Source organism: Sycon ciliatum, chromosome 13, assembly GCF_964019385.1.
Source record: "Sycon ciliatum chromosome 13, ocSycCili1.1, whole genome shotgun sequence".
NCBI classification, from domain to species: domain Eukaryota; kingdom Metazoa; phylum Porifera; class Calcarea; order Leucosolenida; family Sycettidae; genus Sycon; species Sycon ciliatum.
Genome location: NC_088655.1, coordinates 10,644,279 through 10,668,959, shown reverse-complemented (window position 1 = coordinate 10,668,959; position 24,681 = coordinate 10,644,279). Strand labels below are relative to the sequence as shown.

Here is a 24,681-nt window from a genome sequence, read left to right as displayed (position 1 = left end):
GGCTGTGCTTTCTTCGTGTGTCCCCTGGAGAGTTACTAGTACATTCACATGATACTGAACTCATGAGTCGAGTCCTGTGCCTCAAAACTTCGGTACAGAAATTAATTACATCAGCTTCGGTGTACGCGTGCAAGCACTAAGGCTAAGCACTTTTCTTTTTACAACGCTTAGTAGGATATACATGTACATGTACATGTAGTGGACAGATGAAACAGTTGAGAGATGAAGTATAAATTATTAAATAATGGTCAAGAAATGAGAGTGGAACAATAGTTCGTGTGGGTAGTATTTTCACGCTGATGATAAGATAAGAAACTGTATGCTGGACGAAGAATTTGTACTATGTCATGTGATACCGATCACTAGTGAACCGGTACGAAGGTGGATGAACGAGAATAAAACAAGAAATAAATACTTGTGGAGAATATAATAAATATTTTGAGTGAGAAAAATACGATTACGATTGTATTCTTTTGATGGTGATAGGTTTCCAGTGGATTACGATGTCGTACTTTCTGCTGGCTCAGCAGGCTTCTTGACCAACGTTACTAGTACGCCAGCGGTCAGCTTCCGGCTAATAACGTTAATTATAGCTACATGTAGGTATTTTTAAAGTTTGTTACTGCTGTTTTCTTTCCAGAAGCCAGTCTGGGTAGGTCCACAGCCACATGCGGTACATGTCTAAGGCAGCATGCAGACACAGTATGCTGTGTGTCGTTATAGCTTTAGTTGAAAGCAAGGGAATGGGAAAGTTAGAAGAAGGCGTAGGGAGTGGTGAAAAAATACGGGATGCTAAAATGATGCACAAGTATAGTGGCGCCGCTACGACTTGAATGGCTATGGGGTATACATACATGTACATACATACAGTATTTATAGGTTAAGTGCAGAACACACGTTATGCCTGAGAGACAACAAAATCATACATGGATACTAGCTTGCGCTGAGATTGAGCATTGAAATGTGTTTAAACTTGAAACCTGTTGTCACATTGATCGAAATAAATAGAAAGTACGGTATTAGCGGCTTGATTACTGCTTGGCTAGCTGAGCTTGACGTTCTTCGTGAAATGTTAACTTAGCTGACTCGATGAACTCTCAACGTGGGTATTCCGAGAAAACGGGACTGAAAAAATACGATGGGCGAAGTGTCGGCACGCAATGTAACTATGACGTGAAGTGTTCCATTCCGGTTGTCTCCACTTTGATCTTCAAGAACATGGTGTCGTCTCGCAGGTACTGCTGGGCTGAACTGTTGAGCATCTGATGTGACATGAAGCAGGGGCAGCCTGGAGAAGACGTGACAAAATGCAGTAAATGCACATACACGCACAGGGTTAGGAGGGTAGTACATTGATGGCCTATCTACAGTTCTGGCAACTGAAATCCGACCCTTTAGCTATGCGTTCACATTCTCGCGGTCTCCATATTCGTAGTTTTACTATGATAGTAAAACTACGAATATGGAGACCGCGAGAATGTGAACGCATAGCTAAAGGGTCGGATTTCAGTTGCCAGAACTGTACCACCTGCTCTAGTACAATCGTGTATCATTAGTCACAGGCGTGGAGTACAATAACCTTAGCATAGGTAGTTGAAAACTTCAGTGGCAGTTTACAGTTCGCAGATCACCCTTTGTTGCGCATAACTTCTGCAGAGAAACGTTCCCGGACATCTTCTTAGATATGATCGGCATCTGGATTTCACACTTTCTATCTTTGAGCACAGTTACATGTACCGGTGCTAGTAGTTTTAAACATTCTTATTTGAATGATTTCACTTGGGACTTTGCATATTGCAGGTATCTCCTGATGGTGAAAATCTACACTAGCCTAGTTGTTCAATATCACCATAATTATTACACTGGCATCTCAAATGCTTCTTGCTCTCTTACAGGACATGATAAATGAATAACTTCTACATGTCAGTTGCCATGTCAAAATTTGTAAGAACTAATACCGTTATGTACGTACCTGATGCGACGTTGAGGCCACTGGTGGGTCTCTGGAAGCTGGAGCTGCTAATGTCCGGAGTGAATGTCTCGCTGACGTGATGCCTGGCTGGCGACTGATCCAGGAGGCTGAGCGTGACGCGGCGGTTGAAGGGCCACTGCAGAATGGCATCGTACTCGCCCGCCATGATCACGAAGAACAGGGACACGTACTTGCCGTGCCCTGCGCCGTCTCCGTTCACGTAGAGCCTGGCGCATGCCTTGTAACCATATCTACCTGCATAGAAAGGCTGGCTGTAGTGTGAGGTCTGCAGGAGAGAGAGAGAGAGAGAGAGAGAGAGAGAGAGAGTGAGTGGGAGAAAGAGAAAGAGTGTGCGTGCGTGTGTGTGCGAGAGAGGGAGAAAGAGAGAGCACAACAAAGCACATCCACAAGTATTTTTAGTCCACTGATTTAACTATCTCGTAATACGTAATTTGACGGTAAAGAGGAAAAGAAAATTCGGATCTCCGTTTCCAAGGCAATTTGTGAGTCGGGCTGGATGCTCACATGCGGAGTATCTGATACCAGTAGGCAGTTATAGCTTATTCAAGCTTATATTTACATACATATGAGGCTTTTAAAAACGTTTTGACAGTCACTGATAAAAGTAAAAAATATATTGACGGTTCGCGTCAGACATGACTGGAGGCCGAGTTGTCCGCTTCCGTGGGAACGCCACAGACCTCACTGATAATGCACGAAACATGGATAGTGTTTAACTAGGCTGTACCTTAATTCCTCGCTTGGCCTCGTCCAGGAGCTTGGAAAAGTTGGGAATGCGCCAGATCAGGAATCCACCGTACGCTGTCGTCTCCAGCTCCATGACCCGCAGGTCTAGCTGATCGGTTTGCTTGGCAATCTCCTGGCAGACTGACTGCTGCTGACCACTGACAATCTTCACGCGCCGCAACGAAACAAATCACATACAAATGAAGCAACGTAAGACATTCAACAATACGAAATAGTGGTAGCGACCTTGGCGAGCTCCAGGCTGGGAGCAAAACCTTAGGCTATGAATGACTTGTAAATGCACTATGTGTATTGAAGCCTGATGCATAATTGCAGATTCCTGTAGGCGTAAACAAAAGCTCGGTCACTTCGTCATCTTCTTCGCAAAGTGCAGCCAGTACAACCCAGCCATGTCCAGCAATGTCTGCAGTAGGCATGTACAATGGCCATGTTTATGCAGAGACTGGACCACACGGGACACCTAGCCGTTATGGGTCACAGGGGCGCGTTCACGCCCCCCCCCCCTCCAAAAAGGTTCGACCTTCAATGTAGGTTCAGCATGCATATTTATAATGACCTTGAATGTCATGCACCAGCCATCCTATACATTATGCGGCCGTGCACACCCTCCCCCCCCCCCCGCCCCCCAAAAGGGGAACCCCTACGCCCCTGCTGGTCACGTGACTGTACCTTGGCTTCCGTCTGGCCGCGCATGGTCGTGTGCACGTCCATCTCCAGGTTGGAGACGCGCCGCTGCAGTTGCCCCTGGGCGCCCGACTGGCCCAGGTTCTGCGACGAGGTCTTCTGGCTCCTGACGTCCTCCGCCAGGCAATCCACACGCGCATCAAGCGCCTGCAAACCTGCAATGGAAACACAGACCATCACAATTTGAATACATAAGATATTCTGCTCCTAACTTTACTTCCTTTTCCGCTTCACCAGGTCCGTACTTCAAAGTAAAATCCCCGGGAGCAGATTTAAAATGCCTCATTGCTTGTTTATGATGCTGATTTCAGTCGCATGACCATGGTTACTTAAAAGTCAATTAAATCAATGGGACTCTCTGGTCTGTCACGTGAAAAGTCTGCTGTGTGATCAATTTTAAAATTAATTATACAAAAAAAACAACGAGTCACGCGCTCAAGCAATCATTGTGTCATTTATTTGCTCATGAACATGCATAACAGTCCGCTTTAGTGACCGCAGGATGTACATTGAACTGCATGACCAACGACCTCGGTTAGAACAATCAATCGCGAAGAAAGAATAACTGCACAGTCCTTGGACCTAGTGACTATTAGACATCATACGTTACCTTAACCCGATGACTACTGAGAAGTTGCAAATGACAACACTTTTCCCATGCAAGATCGAGGGTCAGTATTCACAAGTAACAGCTTGACTGTACACATTGTTTGATAAGACGTACCTCGCCTGACGTTGCTCTCCACCTTGGACTGAAGGCTGGCTATCTGCATCTGCTGGTGCTCCATGAGATCATCCTTGCGGCGCAATTCCTGCTCCACGCCCTGCAACTTGCCGTGGAATGCTGCGAAGTGTGCCGCATTGGCACTGGGCTCCACGCAATGGGGGCCGAAGTCGGCACGTCGAATCTGAGCACACGAAACAGTACAATCCAGATATTGCATGGGTGTTCACGTGATTTCTGCTACATTTGCACTGCCATACCTAACCCAATTTTTAAAAAACGTTGCAGCTGCTGTTGCCGAAATGCACCGTACGCCCATCATGCAGCCCGAGACCGAGATCACAAAATTATCTTCGTCTACTTCAAGTGTACTGGAATCCCTTACAGTGCACAGAATTTCAGCCTAGATTGGTCAGTAACTATAGATTGATAGGGTGTTTTTGAATACTTCGAAGTAGTGTTTACTTTCCCTGGATACCGTGTACATATGTACGTACCATCTGACCGCATCCCATACTGCAAAGTTCCTCTACCGCCTGGCACTCAGTGGAGAGGTGGGAGCGTAGTTGTCTCCTGGGTAGCCGCTTCTCGCAACCAGGGGACGTGCAGCTGATGATAGCCTCCTGGCAGTGCTCCTCGATGTGTATCTATGAGAGAGAGAGAGAGAGAGAGAGAGAACAAATGAGGACTTAGACCTCTACGACAGTTTTGTTTAGCCTGAAAGCAGGTGCATGATGAGAGAGCAAGAGACCAAGGAGAAGATGCCATACACTTACTAGCATCTATAAAGGGTCCAGGGAATTTCAATGCACTAGTGTCTTTTCTACCTGAAAGCCCTTCGAAGCGTAGCTGCACAGCGTACAGCAGTATTGCAGTATGGCGTGAGTGATTTCCAATGATGCAGTGGTGATACATACCTTCATCATAACGTGTGGTATTGACTGGTTGCAGAACTTGCACACTGTGAGACGATGCGCACACTCCTTGGCCAAATGTTCGTTGAAATGCTGCCGCTCCACGGTATGCGGGCACCCTTTGTTTGTGCAGGCGACCTTTTCAAACGGGCAAACCTTCAGATGATCCTATGAACATAGAATCAGAAAACAAAGCCAACTTACACCTCACTGTACATGTTCAAGACAACGATTTGTTCATGCACCCAACAAAAAGAAATCAAGATCTCCTTCCAGTGGTCCTTAAGTCAATTGCAATTACAGCAAAAACCTGGTTTAAACGACCACCCCACGGTCCAAGCAAAAGCGGAAACAAATGAGGTCATGGTGAATAGGTACTTTACCTCAAGCTCGCGTAGCTTTCCTCTCCACTGGCACTTGGCGAAGTTCCTGCACCGGACCGGGATACAGTTGATCTCCCTCTCGCAGTGGCGATCCCTGAACACCTCATCAAGGGGTTGACGGTCCTCAGGGCACCTGGGATCCGGCCCCTTCCTGAAACGTACACCAAACGAAGAACACGATCAGTTGTTTTCCAAGTGAAGCATGCAAAAATCTGGACGGAACATCAGCTTAAAACGTGCTGAAGGGTGGTATGTGCTTTATGCTTATGCACTGGAGAATCTTTGATCATCATGCTTGTAATCTCCTTGCATGCACAAGCAAACACATGTCTAGATCTGGCAGTTCAGACTCAGGCATTGCTCACGCTACATCAAAGAGAAATAAGCAACACCTATCTAGTCTACGGGAGTAACTCTGTGTTTACCATCTCCCTGCCACCAGTAAACTGTTCATTTTTACATAGTACTGAAGCATAGATATGTCGTCCATCCATACATTCAGGTAAGTAGTCATAGACATAGGGCAGGGAAATGAAGAGAGGGGGGGGGGGGGGGGTATCCTCAAGTTCTACATGCGTATGCAACTAACACCTCACCACCACCATGCTCAGTGATGAAGAATACATGTATAATTACCTTAGCACTAACTCGATACATGACTGACAGAACCGGTGGCCACAGCTGGTTTGCACTGGCTTGCGCAGGATGTGCAGACAGATAGGGCACATCAAGTTTGCTGCTACCTCTTCTTCGGCATCCGCCTGATACCCGCCCGTGAACTCCACAGTCGTAGCTCCATTGCGCCCAAGCATGTTCCGTGCCTGCTCGGGCAGTTGCCGTATGTCGTCCAATCCCTTGGCAAGGGTCCTGGCAAACTCCTCCTCAGAGCCGCTGCCCAGCGAGGAGGTTGGGCTGTCCTTCGCATTTGCTGCGGCTCCCTTGCTGGTGAAATGCACTGCTCCGTGATCATCACCGTGCGCTTGGGAGCTGAATGACGATGGTCTCCTGGATGCTGGCTTCTGGTATTGATATCTGCTTGTAGCATCCGAAGGGTCCGTATGATCATCATGAGTAGACATAGCACTTATTGAACGGCTATGCTGTGATGGGATTCCCCCTAAATAAACCACACACCACAGGTACAGCAATGCAATACATATTGTAGCGTATTTTCCTTCTGAGCAAGAGTGACTATGTACTGAATAGACTCTTTGACTTCCCTTAATTTTACGCATCCACTCGAATCATTTACTAGTACTAGTCAGTTCTTGCTGGAGTATAGAAAGGCCTTCAGCCAGTTCGGGTGTGCGCCAAACGCTAGTTCAAGTCGACTTACTGTGTGCACATGTACACGTACGTCATGAATTTAAAATCAATGAACTGGTGGGCACATGTACATGTACCTGCAAAGTCGGTACACGTCCGTTTGAGAATGATTGCTCGGGAGGAGCAGCAGCAGCAGCAGCAGCACCCTGCAATGGGCGCTGTTGCTTTGCTTTTCTCAGCCTGGGAGTTGGTGCGTGTTTCAGACCATTCTCCGAGCTCTGTTCACTCGACTTCAACTTCGCGGAATGACGAAAAGCAATGCAACAACTAGGCTTTATAATTATGATCTTCGGCCATGCCTACTGCACTGCACTGGGCAACTACATGTACTGCAATTTTTGTCATTGTACCAATACAATGTACCTGTCGTCGGGTAGATCTAGAGGATAGGCGAAATAATTAATTTGTTACATGCATCTACATATACAGGCATGTCGATGTATCCAGTTTTGACCAGTCTAGGCTGCGAGAACAGGTACAGGACCTGTACAGTACATGACATGGATGTGCATGTATTTCAATCAATGTAACAATTGCGAGTGAATGCCGCCAATTAATCAGTCGACCGCTTTTAGAAGCTGCATGATCTGGCGTTTGATCAAGAGGCTGGTTGTGTCATTACTCAGCCCTGCGTTTTCTTTCCGTTACGCAAAATCGCAGTTCACAGCACATTCCGTTCGTTATAACGATCACGTACAGGGCACGTCTGAACATGTACAGTGTATGTTGAGTCAAAGGGGAGCCGACGACGACGACGACCACGCGTTCTTTCACGACGTTTTGATGAATCGCATTTCTTCCCCTCTTCACATGTACATGTACGTATTGTGTGACTCATGCACTGCCACCATCAATGCCAACGGAGACGCGAGATAGGACTTACCTTGAAGTAGCATGGTGTCGGTTGGTCAGAAATATAGGCAGTACTGCTGTTCAGACGTCCGGTCATATACCGGTACTAATATTACTGACTACTAGTATCCTCGTGGTTCAGCTGATAATAATGATGGGATCGCGAATCGCCAGATTGATTCCAGATCGTCCTGTTTACTTTGGGGATTTCGACAAACGTTCTTCTGTAACTAACTTCTAACTAAAACGGTAACTGGGACTTGTATCCAGATCCACCCCTTTTTTATCTTTTCTGAAGAAGGGCATCGCCGTACATGTTAGTGTAGTGAAAGACCGGTTGCAGTGCAGAGGGCATTCTGGCACGCTGACGGCCATGCATCCAGTGCAGTGCTAGGCGGTACAAAGACCGGCAGCGAGCGCGTGAGTGCAGTCCACACTGGAACAGGCTATGGTAGTATGGGTCAGTGGTCTGTGTCAGTGTGTGCCACTGACAGTCCGTGTTTGGTGTAGTACGTGGAATCGTGGATGTGTCTAGACTAATTCGATGAATGATGACATCTCTTGAAAACAGCGTGTCATGAAGACATGATTGATGATGAGGGCAACTGCCTGGCATGCACGGACACACCTACATGCACAATCATGTACATGTAGGTGCTGGTACGCCTACTCAGTACAGGTTAGACCTGGTAGACGCGGCATAACCCTGGCCTGGATCGATCGTGGGCGCAAAGAAAACACTAGATGATTATGTCACAATATGTGGCGTATGTAAAGAAGTGCCTCATCACCGTCACAACCGCATTGTCGTGTGATGCTTTATTTTTGTGCAGTACTCAAATGCCCAATAGCGGAAGATGACATCACCATTTTTGTGCATGCCTGGCGCCTCTGGCTCACACCATCATTATGGCCATATGAATCGAATGTTCTGGCGCAGCAGTGAAAGCAGTCAATCGCATAGCCCTACACTGTAAGAAGTGAAATATGCGGGAATATTTGACTGCTTTTCCTCAGGCTGCGTACACTCCGTACAGTGCTCTATGTCCAGTGGACAGAGCCAGTAATACAAAGATCACATACCAATGAAGCTTCCTTGCTGTGTGATCTTTGTATGACTGCTTTTATCTGTGGGAGTCAATACCAATTAGGGAGTGATAAAGTAAAATCACTTTCAAGGCGAAGGTCCCTCCCTGGTTTGAATCCTGGTGGTGACAGTCAATGTTTTCTTCAGACTTGTCCCGTTTGCGTTTTTCACTCAAACCAGGGAGTAAAATCATGTCGATACAGAGCAGCGCTTCATGCACTGGCTCTCGTCTAGTCTGGATCTTTTGACATCCGTGTACACTTCTACAATGTACTGTAGTCTGCTTCACTTCATGCGTTCAACTAACGACGTTTCTACTACTGTCGTGTCCGTGTGTTGCTACTAATTACAATGTCTTTTTTGACTCATAAAATAATACAATCATGTACATGTAGTACTTTACTTCAGCCTTCACTGGCTTCAGGGCGCTTTCCAAGGATGGGACTAGAATGTCAAACAAGTACTACAATGTCATGTACAATCATACGTGTGCATGTACATGGTGTACGTGCAAGTCACTCTCATTCTTCTAAAATAATTCTCTACGAGTAGAGTACGACTCTAGCTAGATCTACATGTACATAATCATTGTACAAGCTCTTGACCTGATCTCAGCACGCCGAATCACGTGCCTGCACTTGATCTGCCACCAGTACTCCGTGTTCATGGTGTTGGGAGTGATGGTGCTACTGCTAGCTTCATGTGCCATAGCTCATGCGTGTCACAATCTGGTACAAACCGGACAAGCCTGGAATGCTGGACTGAGACCACGTCAACGCGCCCACGTGCCTTTGTACATTATGACAAAATCTAAAATGTACAAAGGCACGTGCGCGTGGATGTTTCCAATGCGACCAAAATGCCAAACATGATCCCGCGTGCCGCGCGCTGAATGCACAGGTTTTTGACCATGCATGGATGTCGATATGGAAAGCGTTTTCTTTTCGTTTCGAGCACGTTCTCGTGCACTCAAGAAACGGACTGTCTGTACTGTCTGCACTGTGTCTACTAGTAGAGTACAGTCTAGCCCGATACAAGTACGTCATTGTGCATGTAGCAGCAACTGACCTCGCGACCCTAGCGCAGACGATGTTTAATTAAAAGTGCACAGGCGATATCATGGTGCATGGTGGTAGCCTGGCACAAGCGAAACTAACCTGGCCTGATTGTGTTAATATAGGCTCTGTAACGCGGACGTGCGACTTTATTTTATTTTTTTACAATTATTTTTATAAATTGTAATGTAACTGTAATGTTGGTTGACAGCATGGAAGTTTGTAACAAGGTGGAGGACACCGTGTTCGGAAACAGTGACCTTTCTACAACCATCCACGGCCGGGAGAGGCTTTAGAGCCCCTGTCGGTTGCGACCATCTGAACCGTATGGCTGTTAGACCCGGTTCTGACCCTCTCTATTCGAGGCTAGTTGTGTTAGACTTCTCGTACGGTCAGTCTTGTATTCTGTGATCGCTCCTGGATCTCTTCTTGTCTGTTCTTGATACTCATAAACTTAGTAGCTGTTTTTATTTTGAATAGTTTTTCTTTCTTTTTCAACTCTTTTGTTTTATTCCAACTTCTGCCCATGGCGTCCCTCTCTCAGCTCGTCAGCAACCAATGCAATGGCTATTGTCACCACCATGACACTGGCGCGAGAAGGTGCTCTCTGCACTGTAGTTGAGGTTGGTTGGTGATGTCCCGACGTGGCCATGGCAACAACATCTTTGAACAAAACCAGCGCTTATCTAATACATGGACATGTACATGTAGCTAACGGTTATAACGCACATGTCATGTACATGTACATGAACATTCATGCACAGCACATCCTAATAAAGTTATTATTATTATTATGTAAAATCATGTACATGTACATGTACATGTAATGTATACAATACATGTACAATGTACATGTACATGTACACGTGCAGTGTAGACGGTCATTTGAAGGGTCGATTTCAAGACTCAGAGTCAGACCATACGGATCATTTCCCTTTTTAGGCCTCGACAGCCAGAGAGCCTTGAGCAGATGTGACACGGAGTGTCAGAACTAACTTCGTCCCCTTTGCTTGCTCATTGTGCCGGTTCTGATGTCTGGTTTACACTACTCAGACCCACAAGCCAACGTGAACTGTCTCACTGCGGACGTGACCACAACTAGCATAGCACGAATCAGCACTACATGTATCGTAACAAAAGTCTTGCCTCATAGACCCTAAATCAACACTGGTGTCATCATGGGCTCTAGGCTTATTTTCATGCAAACGCAAAGCCACCAAATGCACTGTAGGACTTCGACTTGAACACTTGCACAAACCGGTACACAGAACAACAAGGGAAAGGCCAGTTTGTTGCTACTCCCAGCTTCATGCTTACACAGTACATGTACATGTACAGTACAACCTGTAACTAAAGACCACTGTGACTAGCGACCAGCCTGGTATTACCGACCACTTCGCCAGTTGCATTCATAATAATACAATAGACCCTTTGCACAATAAGCGAGAGGGGTCGAGACGGGGCATGCTGTGCACGCGCTGCACACTTCGTATGCAACCAGCATGCGTGGTTTGCTGCAGGACGTGATCAAGTTTCCTGTGACAGGCTGTGTTTTCACGGTCCCGACGCGATGTTCATGTATGTACTCCGTAGCTTTTTTTCATTTGAAGTTTTTTTAGTTCTGAAGGAAGAAGTTCCGAAACGCTTTCCAAGGACCACTGTTGGGTTCTTGTTTGCACCAACCGTCATCCCTAACGTTAGTCTAAGGAACCCACTTGTCTTTCCATGCGTTCCCTGGTGATGCTGGCATTCCACACTCTGGAATCCTGGCTATCTGGCGAGAAGAGGGCCGCAGTGCTGCGATATCGTTCCCAGTGTTGTGCTCGGAACACTTTATCCATGACGACTTTCATCCGACCTTGCTTTTGCGAAGATATGGAAGTTGAACGCCCTGCCAAGAGACTCTGGAGCTTGAGAAAAAGGCATGACCCATCCCTGTCTTCGCTATTGGAAGATCGACTGCTTGCTGGCGCTGCTCGAGCTGTTGGTGTTGAAGTGGAGAGAGACGCAGCCTCATCGTTCAGGTGTGCGGAGAAAGTCATCTGAGTTCGAGCTGTGGCTGTGTGCACGATATGACAGACTTTCACATTATGCACATGGCCACCAAAGTAAAACTCATGGACACTATCCACGGTCCTGTTCACTTGTACTACTCCATCAGCTCCCTAGCCCTCTTCACTGTCGTCGGCGACTTGCCCCTGCGTTGGAGACAAGCAAGCATGCTGTGGCACTCACTCTGGGAAACAGAGGTTCATCACTCATCCACTGGGACGCATGAAATGTTGGGCATGATGAAGGTACACTCGAGGAAGTGGTGCCCTTCTTAGTTCTAGGAGCATCAGGGTTCTGAGAAGTGTTCTCTACATCGACAGGGGAGAGAAGGTAGAGAAAAGAAAAATAAATTTCAATCTACAGTAATCCGAAATATCCACTGAATGCGGAAAACTTACCTCTCCAACAACTCCTTCTTTTTCCAGACAGATACGCACCCTCATTCAGCAGAAAACTGTTCAGTTCCTTCACAGACCATTCTTCATTTTTCGGTTCGTCCACGGGTTCCACAGCCATCGATGGCAAACCACTCGACACTCTCTCCTCCATCTCCAAAATGGAAAAATACAGTGTTCCACCATGCTCAACAACTGATACTCTGCACAAAAATCGAAGAGGATGCCCCGTCTCGGATCACGTGACCGTTATTGTGCAAAGGGTCTATTGTACAGTAACTAAGGACCACCTGCCACTAAAAACCGCTTTATCTGGCCCCAAGGGCAAGGCCCAGGGTGGTCGTTAGCCACACGTACGTGTTACTGTAGAAAGTGATCATGACATGCGGAAAGTACATGTATACCCAACATGGCCGAGATCATGTGACCCACAGATGTAAAGGTTGGCTGGAGTGTGAAACCAAAATGACCAGTCTTCGGTGTGGGAATGTGATACAATGTTGGTGTGACACCACTTTACACAAGTAGAGTGTAATTCAAACTCCACTGCGATAACACCAGTTGTACATGGATCATTCTCCTTACAGTTACATACACATACAGCTGTACAATCATGTACATGTAGGCACCGGTGGATTATGCTGGCATAATTATTGGCATAATCACGCTCCACTCGACTAGGCTGCAGCAGGTCCACCAACATAGCCCTTGGTGTTACACTCCAAGACAATATGCGATGTACCCAACACATCATAGAAAGTTTGAAACCACCAACAAAGCCAACTAAAACTGCTACACCAACTCCACAAGACACGTGGCACAATGAACGCTTCCAGCCTATTGTTAATACATGTATAGACGACCTACAATGTACATCTGACCCGTTCTCGAATATGGCAGCCTTGCCCTCTCCAACACGACACAGCAACAGCGGGACACACTGGAGAGAATGCAACGCCGGGCTATACGCAACTGCCTTCGGATTCCCCTTTTTGCACCAGTTCACCACAGTTCCCTCCTCCATCACGCAAAGCTTCGCACCCTTAACTCACGACTCCTTGTTAAACAAGTCCTACTAGCATGAGACATCCACCACCAAACCTCCCCACCACACCTGCAACAAGCACATATTGTACCACAATGTCAACACCAACCATACACCCTTTGACAGACAAGGACCTACTCCATCGGACACGCACACACAAACAGGCACCGAGATTCCCCCATCAACGCACTGCCCTCACCCTCTACAACTCACTCCCTATCGACATCACAACCCAACCTCGTAGAAATTCTTTCCGAGATAATGCATCCAGTCTTCTTTTGAGCAGTACCTGTTCCTGCTCCGCGCATCCCCTGGTTTCTGATATCTCGAACGTGTACTTTTAAACTATCTCGATCACCCATGCTAACATTATTGCCCCAGCTTGTTTTTCATCATCCATTGCTTCTTGCCTCCCCGGTTAATTTCCGTCTAGCTGTTTCTAGATAGTACCACTTTTATCACACTTATCAATCGTCCTTATTGGCGTCACGCCATCGTGGAATAAAATAATAAAAATAAAAATAAAAATTTGGCCAATGAAAATTTGGAGCATAATTTGGCATCCTTTCGGAAGTAGGGGCATACATGTAACTACATGTACAGTACATGTACATGATTGTACCACAGTTCTAGTATGTAGGCTACACCATTGTGTACAACACACCTAATCAGCTCTGGTGGTCTGCATGGTAAAGGGTTCGGAGGTCATGCAGATACATGTACATGTAATGTTTTCAATGAAAAGCAGGGTAGAAATCATGGCAATACATTGAGGTATGCTCGAACTCGTCTTCCTCAAAGGTCCTTCTCGTGGTATGAGTACGCTCACTTTACTTTCATCGATATACATGTACATGTACATGCAAACATGTACATGTACATGTACATGTACATGTTAACATGTATACATGTATACATGTACATGTGTGGCTGTCGAGCCGGTGATGGTACCTGTGCAGGATGGCAACAACCGCCCCACACTGCAGGCGGATTGGCTGGTCCGGGGAGTTTGGGAAGGAGACAGGGTGGCGTACTTTGACAACCGCATCGTGGATGCCGACGCACCCAGCTATGTCCGCTCGAACCTCTCTTGGAACGCCGTATCCAACAGTGCTGCCTCTTCCAAGAAGAGAAAGTACAAGGCGGCCGCAGAGGAGCTGCGAGCATCCTTCACCCCGCTGGTCTGCTCAACTGATGGTGCACTGCACACAGAGTACCGTGCGTATCAACGGCGACTTGCTATGCGCCTTGCCTCCAGGTGGGACAAGTCCTACAGCAACGTCATGTCCTGGGTGCGGATCCACCATCAGTTTGCTGTTTTCCGGGCTGTCGACCTTCGTCTCCGCGGTTCACGTCGTCGTCTCGGTGGGCTGGCAATTTGCGATGGTGTCGGCCTTGGCGTTGGCCGTTAACATTCATGCGTATGGCACTTGTTGTTGTTGTGTGTGTGTGTGTGTGTGTGTGTGTGTGTGTGCGTGTGTGTGTGTGTTTGTTTGCTTTCCTTTTCTTTTCAGCTGTCATTTGCCCTGATCATGCCGCATGCGTGTTTCACAGCATAGTACGTTTCCGCTCATTTTCTTCTTCAACACACGCTAGCTGTATTACTTTGTTCTTGCCCGTACAAGAGGCTTTTCCTACTTAATAAAAAAATGTATACATGTACATGTACATGTATACATGTATGTACCGTCGTGTCTTGTACAGTATTAAAGCCTGTCTTTCAAAACGCAGTTTAAATTTGAAAAACAAATTTTCGTAAGGAAAACTGCTCCACACGTGATCCATCAGCTCAAACGCGGGAAATCTAGCTTCTTCTTCACCCTTTTTTCAGCGCATTATACATGTACATGTACATGTAGATCTTATTAGGGAGGGTACATGTACATGTACATGTAGAAACCTGTTTTGAATAGAAGCCTGATTTTCAAGATACAGTCGTCCCTCTCTAATCCGGCACTTTATAATCCAGCACCCTCGATAAACCGGCACAATTTTCAGTAGCCAAATGTCCTCTTCATGCACATTGCAGCAGTAGATCAGATTTGTTAATCCAGCACCCTCCCTAATCCAGCAGATTTTCGTGGCACAAATGGTGCCGGATTATAGAGGGACCACTGTATACCGCCGGCATATACATGTACATGTACATGTACGCCTGGTTTTAGTGTCACCATACATAGAAATACCTGTCTTGTATAGATGCCTGCCTCAAACATGTCTACACTATAGAAGCCTGCAAAATTTCCCCAAAAAGCCATATGCCGCGGCTTTTATACACGACTTTACGATACACAATGCTGTAGACAGCAAGCTGTTTCGGCCATAAAGGCCTCTTCAGTACAGCTACGAGCTAAATAGGCCGAGCTACCAGCCATGGTGCAAAGGAGGCACCACAGACATTAAGATAGCTCGTCGCTCTAGCGCCAGAGTGCTCAAACTACAAAAAGTAGCGGGCATTGCGCGATGAAGCAGCACTAGAGCAGCCTACTGAGAGTGCTCAACAAGGCAAAAGCCGAGGAGCGTGATACTTTACGATACATGTATTTTGAAGTAGGAGGAAACAAACAAATTACAGTACTTGACTCAGGAAATCGGAGTTCAATGAGTAGTGCTGCACATTGTTCTGCGCTTCTTGATAGGGATTATCCATTCAGCTACACTGTACTTTGGTAGACAGTGTACAGTGTACAGTGTACAGTGTACAGTGTGCAGTGTACAGTGTGCAGTGTACAGCCCAAACCTTCCAGTTTGGATTACGTCTGAGAATTTCCTGAGCATCGCACAAGAATATCCGGCTCTCTCCTGGGAGAATCATGCGTTAGTGCAAGCCTGTCTTGCTAATCACGCTTCCTTCCATGCCCCCAAGGCTCTGTCTGAGTCTAACTGTGACTGCGCCATACACATCGCGTCCTTCGCAATGGAGTCGTGGTGTACATGTCCATTTGCAACATTAGTGCTTGCAGCGTGCTACTGGCCCGACCTGATGACTGAGCATCAAAAATTAATAATGATAATTATTATGTACAATGTACTTGCTCGTTTCTCACTCTTCGCTCCATTTGGCGTTAATTTAAGCGAAGGAAGGAAGGATAGTCCACTCAACTCGTGGCCCATGACCAAGTGGCACCCAAGGTGCGAGAGAGAGAGAGAGAGAGGTGATAGCCAACCCCGGCAAGAAAAGAAAAGAAAAGAAATAAAGAAAAGAGAAGACTAGTCAAGCTTGTTTGGTGATATCAACGAAAGAGCTCATTACAATGCTGATAGCTTTGCTTCAGAGTCTTGATCGTGGAAACGACTTCGCCGATGATTGTATAGGGAAAGTGCGGCTCCGGTGCGGGAGAAAACACCTTTCCTATGTCATTTACTTGTACAGAGAAAGCTCAACACGATTGAGTTTGAAGTAGAATTCGTAGTGACTTCGTCGATAATTGGGGAATGGTGTGTTGCTCCCTACGTCGGAGCTCGTATTGACCTGCCGATAATTGAGAATTAAAGTCGCCAGGAAAGGCGCGAGCTCCCACTCAGAGAGCAACACCCAATTCCCACAGATTCAACTTTTCACGCTACATGTACATGTACCTGTACCTGTACATGTATTTGCGATACTCTGACTCCACAATGAACTGGTTTGTTCCTGGGAAGGAGAATGTAGGGCTGACGACCAAATATTGTACAACAATCGATGTCAACGAAAATGGTAGGCTTTCTTGGAGTCGGTTTGCCATCAACAAGATGACGTCTTGTACGCTTCACTGTGTGACAATAGCGAGGATGCAGCGCCGCTGCAGCATTTTCCGGTGATGACTCATACATTCCACTGATTCCTGTGTTGAGCCTGATTTCTCAGACAGTGTGGCGCGCTTTAGATTCTTTCCTCGGGGAATGTGTTATGAAATACGAACACCAGGCCATTTCCGGTAGCGGGAACTGTGCTCGACAGCTGTCAGATGAAGTTGCAGGAAACCTCGGAATTCCAATGATGAAATCCTGACACGATAGGGTATTTGTTGCGTAAAAAAGCTCGACACAAAGCCATCGGCTGGTAATACCGAAATGATACATGGAGTATCGTGTCACTGTCACTGGCCCTGCGCGCGGAAACTATCATCTCTGCTCAATTCGGATATCACCCGGCTGATTTGAGCCGCTGGAACTGCTTTGCAACTTTCCATGGGAAACTTTGGACAAGCAAAGCACATTATCAATAACAAAAAATACCTACTGTACATGCTCATGACACATGTGTACCTGTGTACGTCCACATGCCCGGACTACAGATACAGTCTACGTGAACATCAGTATTTTTCCTATCTTTGATAAAAAAAAAAGTAATTCCACCTCCACCAAACGAGCTCTCTGGCCGACCTCACACACCAGCAACATGACTCCAAGTTGTAGATACTGAGAAATATTTGTTCTCTTTTGTATAAATATTAAATTTTGGTCCTTCATACAGCGCCGTTTCGACCAATAGGTCTCATCAGGGAAGATTGAGAATAATTGGTGGAATTACGTTATTGACTAACAGGCCGAAAGCTGCTGCTTTCCCCTTACATATACATGTACATGTACATGTATCTTTGATCACATCCATTTATTTCTGTTTTTTGATGCGGGCATAATGGCCTACTTTGACATGGATGTTTTGTGCAATCATGTCTTCGCTTCAGGATTTTCGTTTCCATGCCTCAACTTTCCTTAGCACATGCATATACAATGTACAATGTACATGTACAATAGGAGAAGTGTGGTTCCGGTACTAACTCTGTTATCACGATTTACTGCCGCCTGCAATGGTCGTACAGGTACATTGTATATGTACATGTATATGTACATGTATATGTACATGTACATATACATATACATTGTAATAGAATTGTCTTGCACAAAATGTCCTTAGTTTTCCATGTGACATCGACCCTATAGGCTATACGCATACTACCTATAACTAGTAACTTCCATTTTTAAGATTGAACCAAGACTGATCGGGTGGAGTAGAAAGATACAGTTGCGCTCCAAGCTCCCACCAGCAATTGAGCGAGGCGTTAAATAATTAACTGCCAGCTGCTTAGAGGTTCCAGCTGGTCTCTTAAACGCTTACCGGTTAGTTTAGTAAGAGGTCAGACGCTCTCCACACAATCACTCCTCTCCGATCGACAAGCCGTCTCCAAGCAGCACACACATGCACATGTACATGTACTATTACAAAACTTCTGAACGAACAAATGTGCAATGTTGCCCAGAAGGCAGAACAATGTCTCCTTGCAATCTCAGTGATCCTATTATAATCCGGCACGAAAGAGGTGAACTACATTTTAAGCTACATATGCATGTACATGTACATGTAGTTCATAGAAGGGCAGGTTTTTAAAGTATTACTATTAGTTCTGGATTGGAAAGGGACTATTGTACAATCATGTACATGTACATGTACGTTGTAAACTTGTACATGACTACTAGTACATGTATGAATGAAGACGTGTCTGTATCAGCGCTGCTTTTCCCCCGTGAAAATTCGTGTACGTGTGCAAGTGAATTATCAGCGCTAACGTAAGCACAGTGGCAGGATTTTATCCGCCGGCCGTGTACAATTTCACTGCATTCTTTTAGAGGATGTGTATTGTAGATTGTCCCATTCATGGCAGCCATTGTCTTGTTCCACCAGGGCACATAGTCATGTAGATGTAGATATACACTGTACAATCATACAACATGTCATTGTCATGTCCTTACACTCTACAATCTTGTACAAGTACTAAAATTATAGTGCCTGTTGAGTGTTTCTCAAGATCCCCGAACCCCGCGCCCCCCCCCCCCCCCCCCCCCCACACACACACCCGCTTTGCCTTGATCCATGCACTGACATCATGTAAGTCCGAAGTCAAAACAGGGGAGTTCCCAACTTCCCACCCCGTGTGCAGTAAACCCTGCACTACAGTACAGGCTACAGAGTACAGACTACAGTATTGCTGTCATAGTGTCATGTAAATAACATGACTGTATTCACTATACCTACACTAGGCTACAGTACTACTAATTCACCGGGCAGATGAGCGTGCGCATATGGAGGCGCTGGGCGTGTGAGGCAGCTGAAGTGCATTCCACGCTCTTCAACAGTACAACCATGGCAGACTCAGCAGAAGATTCACTCTGTAACGCCGGGTTTCATGCCGCGAAGCAATCATCAGAATGATACTGTGTGACTGCATGTCTGCAGCTCGGGAATGAACTCACAATAATTAATTTATATTCTTCATTTACATGTACATGTACATAATGTATTTGTCAGGATAGTCGCATCTGAAGTATAGCGCTTGTACGCCGGGCGTTCCCCAGCTCTCCAAACACTGCCACTGGGCTGCGAAATGATGCAAATAAAAACGCAACCTTGAGTGACGCGACTCGATTTCCTTGAGCTGCCCTGCACTTCGAACAGCCACAGCAAGAGGTCACAGTGCACCACCGTGATTGTACAATCAAGTACATGTATTATGTACATATAACTCAGCTCGTACCGGCCACCCCATACCAAGGATCGATTGCACCAGTCATTGAGGATGTGGGAGCGGGAATCGCTGAATGACTTTGCCAACACTCTTCAAGCGGCGATATGGCATATGCAGCCGGAAAGTGATGATGGCTCGTCGCCAAATGTTTGATTGAGAAAATAGGAACATGCAGCGAAGAGACCACTTGCTATGAGGATGGTGTTTGCAGGGATTTCCGTGATATTAAGAGTACATAACCATTTTTACTCTTGGTGATATGCATCTACAAAATGCAATGTCCTGTACATGTAAATTACGCAACTGGTACACAAAAGGAAGTAAGAGAGGGCTGGTTTTGCACTGCCTCTGTGCAATGTCAATATTATGATTATGATTACGGTCATGATCGTGGTACAATGAAGACAAAAACTGTGCACCTGGGGAACCCAGTGAATGGACGGATCATCATAACGTGATTGATCTGAGTCAGTAGTTCGTGTACTGACCGCTCGTATTCGTCTGTAGTGATTTACCTGCAAAGGACAGACGTGCAGGTCGGATGGACTCGGATAGCAATCGCGTGTTCGGCTTTTCCCATCCATTGTTTTCCCTGCTGAATCCCGTTGATCTGCTGAATCCCGTTGATCGAGACTAGTGCATTACAGTGTACGCACGTGGTCCAGATATCCCCTGGCCTGGATTCGGGTGACTGCTCCAGCTCGTCGACACTTGACACCAGCAACATCGCATCGGGTTTCCCAAGTCGATTACAGCGTGCATGTACAGTGGACATGATTATGTGCATGAATGCACTAGCACGCTCGTTCGACTGCTTTGGACTTTGGTGCTCAAGATAGTCATGACGTGTTGCTGGAATGCGTCAGACTCGACCCCGTTGGCATAGCTCTGTCAACATGTCAACCCTGTCCAGTCTGTCTGTCACTGTCAGTACTAGGGAGCAGTAAAAAATTACAAATACTTGCAAGCCGGGTTTTTTATTATTAAACCACAAAAAAATAATGATGATGCAAAGAAAGAAAAAACACCGGAAACATGATGCTGGATTTGAAAATACTACTACAAGGTGATTTGGCTTTTTTTTAACATTCGGCATTTTTTAACAAAATTAATGTGTAAAATTGCTTTTCTTCTGGATGTTTCTCTGCTCCGGATAGCTGTATCGACACATCGGTGGTGGCAAATGAGAGTCAGTTTTTCGTAGATTAGGCCTTGACGGATTATGCTAGCATGATTTTTCGCATAATTCCTACCAAAATCGAATAATCGCATAATTCGAGGCAAATAGAATACAAATTGCATAAATAATGGAATAATCCGCCTGTTCGTATCAAATTCCATAGAGTTGTGCATGTTCTACAAGCACAAGTACAAGTAGATGCGCCAGGATCAAAGGAAGTCATACATGTACATGTAGGTTTACGACTCCCTTGATAACATGTCCAGTCCACTACAATCAGTGACGGTCGTGTAGTGTCATGTGACTAGATGCATGAAGTCCATGCATACATGTACATGCATTCCGATATCATTCCCATCATCATGATCCACTTACATGATCTAGCATTCCATTCCTCCTTCCCACTTTAGCCCGTATGTATATATCTAGTAGATTGCATGTGTTCTAGGTTCTTTGTCTTATCGTTGTACAACAGTTAGAACTAATGTCTTGGCTCTCTGGTTGGTCTGGTTAGACTAAAGTACGAAACACTACATGGTGGCAGCGGTCCAGAAGCCATGTCTTCTTCGGACCCCAGCTCGGTTCAGCCCGCTTCCCGCGGATCTTCCCCCGTCGGTGGCGGAGGCAGCAATGGGGGTTCAGGTAGCTCCTCCGGTGGAGCGCCTTCTACGTCTTCTTCGACGCCTGGCCCGCACTTCCGTATGGTGGCCATCGCTCTCGTCGGACATAGCTACTCTTGTCCAAACATGTGAAGAATGCAGTCTACACCGCTCTCAGCCACCCGAGCCTCTTCTCTCAACTCCACTCCCAGAGTTTCCTTGGCAACATCTGGCCGCAGACTTCTTCACCATCGACGGTCGCAACCACCTCCTCGTCATCGACTACTACTATCGGTTCATCGAGGTCCTCGACATGCCCTCGCTCTCCACAGCTCGTACAGTCAGCCCTTTCAAGTCACTGTTCGCTCGCCATGGCATCCCTGACTCTCTAACGACCGACAACGGACCGCAATTCACCAGTGCTGAATTTGCCCAGTTTGCATCCATCTATGGCTTCCGCCACGTCACCAGTAGCCCTCTCTATCCGCAAGCCAATGGCATGGCCGAGCGTGCTGTTCGCACCGTCAAGAGTCTGTTCCGTCAGGGCACTGATTGGCACCTCGCACTACTCGCGTACCGCAACACTCCCTTGGAGAATGGTAAGAGTCCAGCCCAGCTTCTGATGAACAGCCAGCTGCAGTCACTCTTACCTCTCTCTCCAACACAGCGACAGTCGCATCCAGTCGATCAGAGTGACCTGCGTGCCGCGGATCAGCGCTTAAAGGATCGCCAAAGCACCAACCATGCCAGTCGCCATGCAGCCCGGACACTGCCGTCTCTGTGTCCCCAACAGCCTGTGTATCTACCTGATCGTGAAGAGTCTGTCCACGTGATGAGCCAACCAGCCTTGCGCTCCTACATCGTAGCAACCCCATCGGGCCAGTTCAGACGCAACCGGCGGCACATTGTCCCAATGCCAACGCCGCAACAGTTGCCGCCTGCTGGTCACTCTGCCGCTACTACCGATCCTGTTCCCCCAGCCAGTCAACCTTCTACTCCGCCGTGTCCTGCAGTTCCCAACTTGCCATCGACCCCTCCAGCTCAAGACCAGCCTGATAAGTATGTCACGGCTCGCGGCCGTGTCGTTCACGCTCCCGATCGCTTCTAACTTTGGTCTCTCCAAACAAAATACTCCACTCTTCTGTCTCTCCCTCTCTTGCTCGTTCTCTTTTCTAATGGCTTGCATGTGCCTGTGTGTCCTCTGTGCACCCTTAGGTCTTTTCTTTGTAAGAGGAGAGGATATACATGTACAATACACTATACTAGAATACTCCCTCGGACAGACCAGTGCTTTCAGAACTCTGTAATGGATCCCTTCTGCAACTGTCTTATTGTTTTCATTTTCAAAGTCGTCCAGTTAGGTATCTTCTCCATCTTCATAATCTACTGCCATATTTGCTCTTACAACCTCAAAGAAAAGGAGGTGTAGTGTCATGTGACTAGATGCATGTAGCCCATGCATACATGCATTCCAATATCATTCCCATCATCATGATCCACTTACATGATCTAGCATTCCATTCCTCCTTCCCACTTTAGCCCGTTTGTATATATCTAGTAGATTGCATGTGTTCTAGGTTCTTTGTCTTATCGTAGTACAACAGTTAGAACTAAGGTCTTGGCTCTCTGGTTGGTCTGGTTAGACTAAAGTACGAAACACTACAGGTCGTAGCTACAATTGTAGGTCGGACGGTGCGTAGACCCCGTTGAACTTTTGCTACTACAGTACAACGCCCTATACAAAAAATTCCCTGTTATTTTGCACAGAACCATCACTATACATGTACATTAGCAGCATATGTGAGCATAATGCGGCATAATATGATAACTTTTAGCATAAAAATAGCATAATTCTGCAATTTTTTCAGCAATGCGAAAAGCATAATTTTACGAAAATATTAGCATAATCCGTCAAGGCCTATCGTAGATCAACATTGGCCAGAACATTTGGTGCATATAATTTACAAATGTACAGTTCATGTAATTCTCCCTGCCACGTCGGTATAAATAGTGGTGGGTGCTTTGCCATTTTGTGTAAAATAAGCCCCTGAATGGACGAGGGGGGCAGTGAATTGCTTCCGCAGGGCCTTTGGACGAGGTCAGGCCGTCTTACCATCACTAAAGACAATAATGAAGAACAGTAGGTCACGGAATACACCCTGTGAGAATGAAAACATGGCTGCGATGCTATGCTACCTATCCAATTCTACCGTATGACACAGCCACTAGTTACACATTCGAAAACACAGCTTTCGCAGCATACAGGGCAGTTGACAGATAAATTTTCATCCACTAGCAATCCTTGAAGTGATATCTATCAACTTCAGAACATTGATGACCGAATATCTCAGTTTGTGATGCCATTAACTTTACACATTAATTTTGTTAAAAATAATGACACACCAATGATTTGAATCCTGAGAATACTATGAAAGTAGGGCATGATTCAAGACACTTTCCAAAGTGGGATCATTCCCATTTTTTGACACAACGGGCATGAAGGATAGCACTTCCACTTGCAACAATTCATTTGGACGTACATGTAACTTGCCTAGAAGTGACTGAAAAAACGTCATTTTACAACCATGTTAAAAAAGCCAAACCACCTCGTACCGGCCTGGCGGTCAGTCCCATGGTTCCTACAGCCTCTTTTACCGGCAAAACACACACGATGAATATTGTTTCCCAAGTGTTCCCTAAATTTCAAGACACCATGTACATGTACATGTACCACTGGAGGTACATGTACATGTACATTGCACGTGCAAGTACATGTACCTGTACATCATAATAATTATTATCTTCGTGAATACGAGTCATACTCAACTACTGGTACCACAAAAACCTCCTGTTGAAGAAGCACAAGCGGCAAACCACAGGTCCCAACCGCTAGGGGTGTCACGTGTGCACTACTTGCACACGTACAATGTATATGTACATTAGGCCTTGACAGATTATGCTAATATTTTCGTGAAAATTATGCTTTTCGCATTGCTGAAAAAATTGCAGAATTATGCTATTTTTATGCTAAAAGTTATCATATTATGCCGCATTATGCTCACATATGCTGCTAATAAATTATGATGGTTCTGTGCAAAATAACAGGGGAACGTTTTTTGTAGAGGGCGTTGTACTGTAG

At 46.1% G+C, this 24,681-nt stretch overlaps 2 protein-coding genes across 5 annotated transcripts; one reads left to right on the top strand and one right to left on the bottom strand.

Annotated features, from left to right (window-relative positions):
- Positions 1-215: 215 nt before the first annotated feature.
- On the bottom strand, positions 216-7,881 carry LOC135829680 (TNF receptor-associated factor 3-like). 4 transcript variants are annotated; one of them, XM_065342069.1, is made up of 10 exons: positions 7,655-7,881; positions 6,082-6,562; positions 5,446-5,596; positions 5,066-5,230; positions 4,646-4,795; positions 4,149-4,332; positions 3,410-3,579; positions 2,721-2,885; positions 1,973-2,258; positions 216-1,288 (listed from the first exon to the last, which is right to left on the bottom strand). In XM_065342069.1, the coding sequence occupies exons 1-10, from the start codon at positions 7,665-7,667 to the stop codon at positions 1,167-1,169; spliced, it is 1,887 nt and encodes a 628-aa protein (XP_065198141.1). In that variant the 5' UTR covers positions 7,668-7,881; the 3' UTR covers positions 216-1,166. The 4 variants fall into 4 exon arrangements, with proteins under 4 accessions (XP_065198141.1, XP_065198142.1, XP_065198139.1 ...); XM_065342070.1 differs by lacking the exon at positions 7,655-7,881 and adding an exon at positions 6,849-7,065; XM_065342067.1 differs by lacking the exon at positions 7,655-7,881 and adding an exon at positions 6,849-7,064 and having other exon boundaries at positions 6,082-6,780.
- Positions 7,882-21,573: 13,692 nt separating this feature from the next.
- Positions 21,574-22,650, top strand: LOC135829173 (uncharacterized protein K02A2.6-like). Its single transcript, XM_065341577.1, has one exon. It carries the CDS (start codon positions 21,574-21,576, stop codon positions 22,648-22,650), a length of 1,077 nt encoding a protein of 358 aa, XP_065197649.1.
- Positions 22,651-24,681: the final 2,031 nt, after the last annotated feature.

Bases quoted from the DNA above. Each gene is read 5' to 3' on its own strand.
- LOC135829680 (XM_065342067.1), bottom strand. From the start codon at position 6,680: ATGCGTAAAATTAAGGGAAGTCAAAGAGTCTATTCAGTACATAGTCAC. The intron at 5,597-6,081 runs GTAATTATACAT...TGTACGTTTCAG, and splicing joins TGTATCGAGTTAGTGCTAAG to GAAGGGGCCGGATCCCAGGT. The intron at 2,259-2,720 runs GTACAGCCTAGT...TCTCTCCTGCAG, and splicing joins AGGCCAAGCGAGGAATTAAG to ACCTCACACTACAGCCAGCC.
- LOC135829173 (XM_065341577.1), top strand. From the start codon at position 21,574: ATGGGGGTTCAGGTAGCTCCTCCGGTGGAGCGCCTTCTACGTCTTCTT.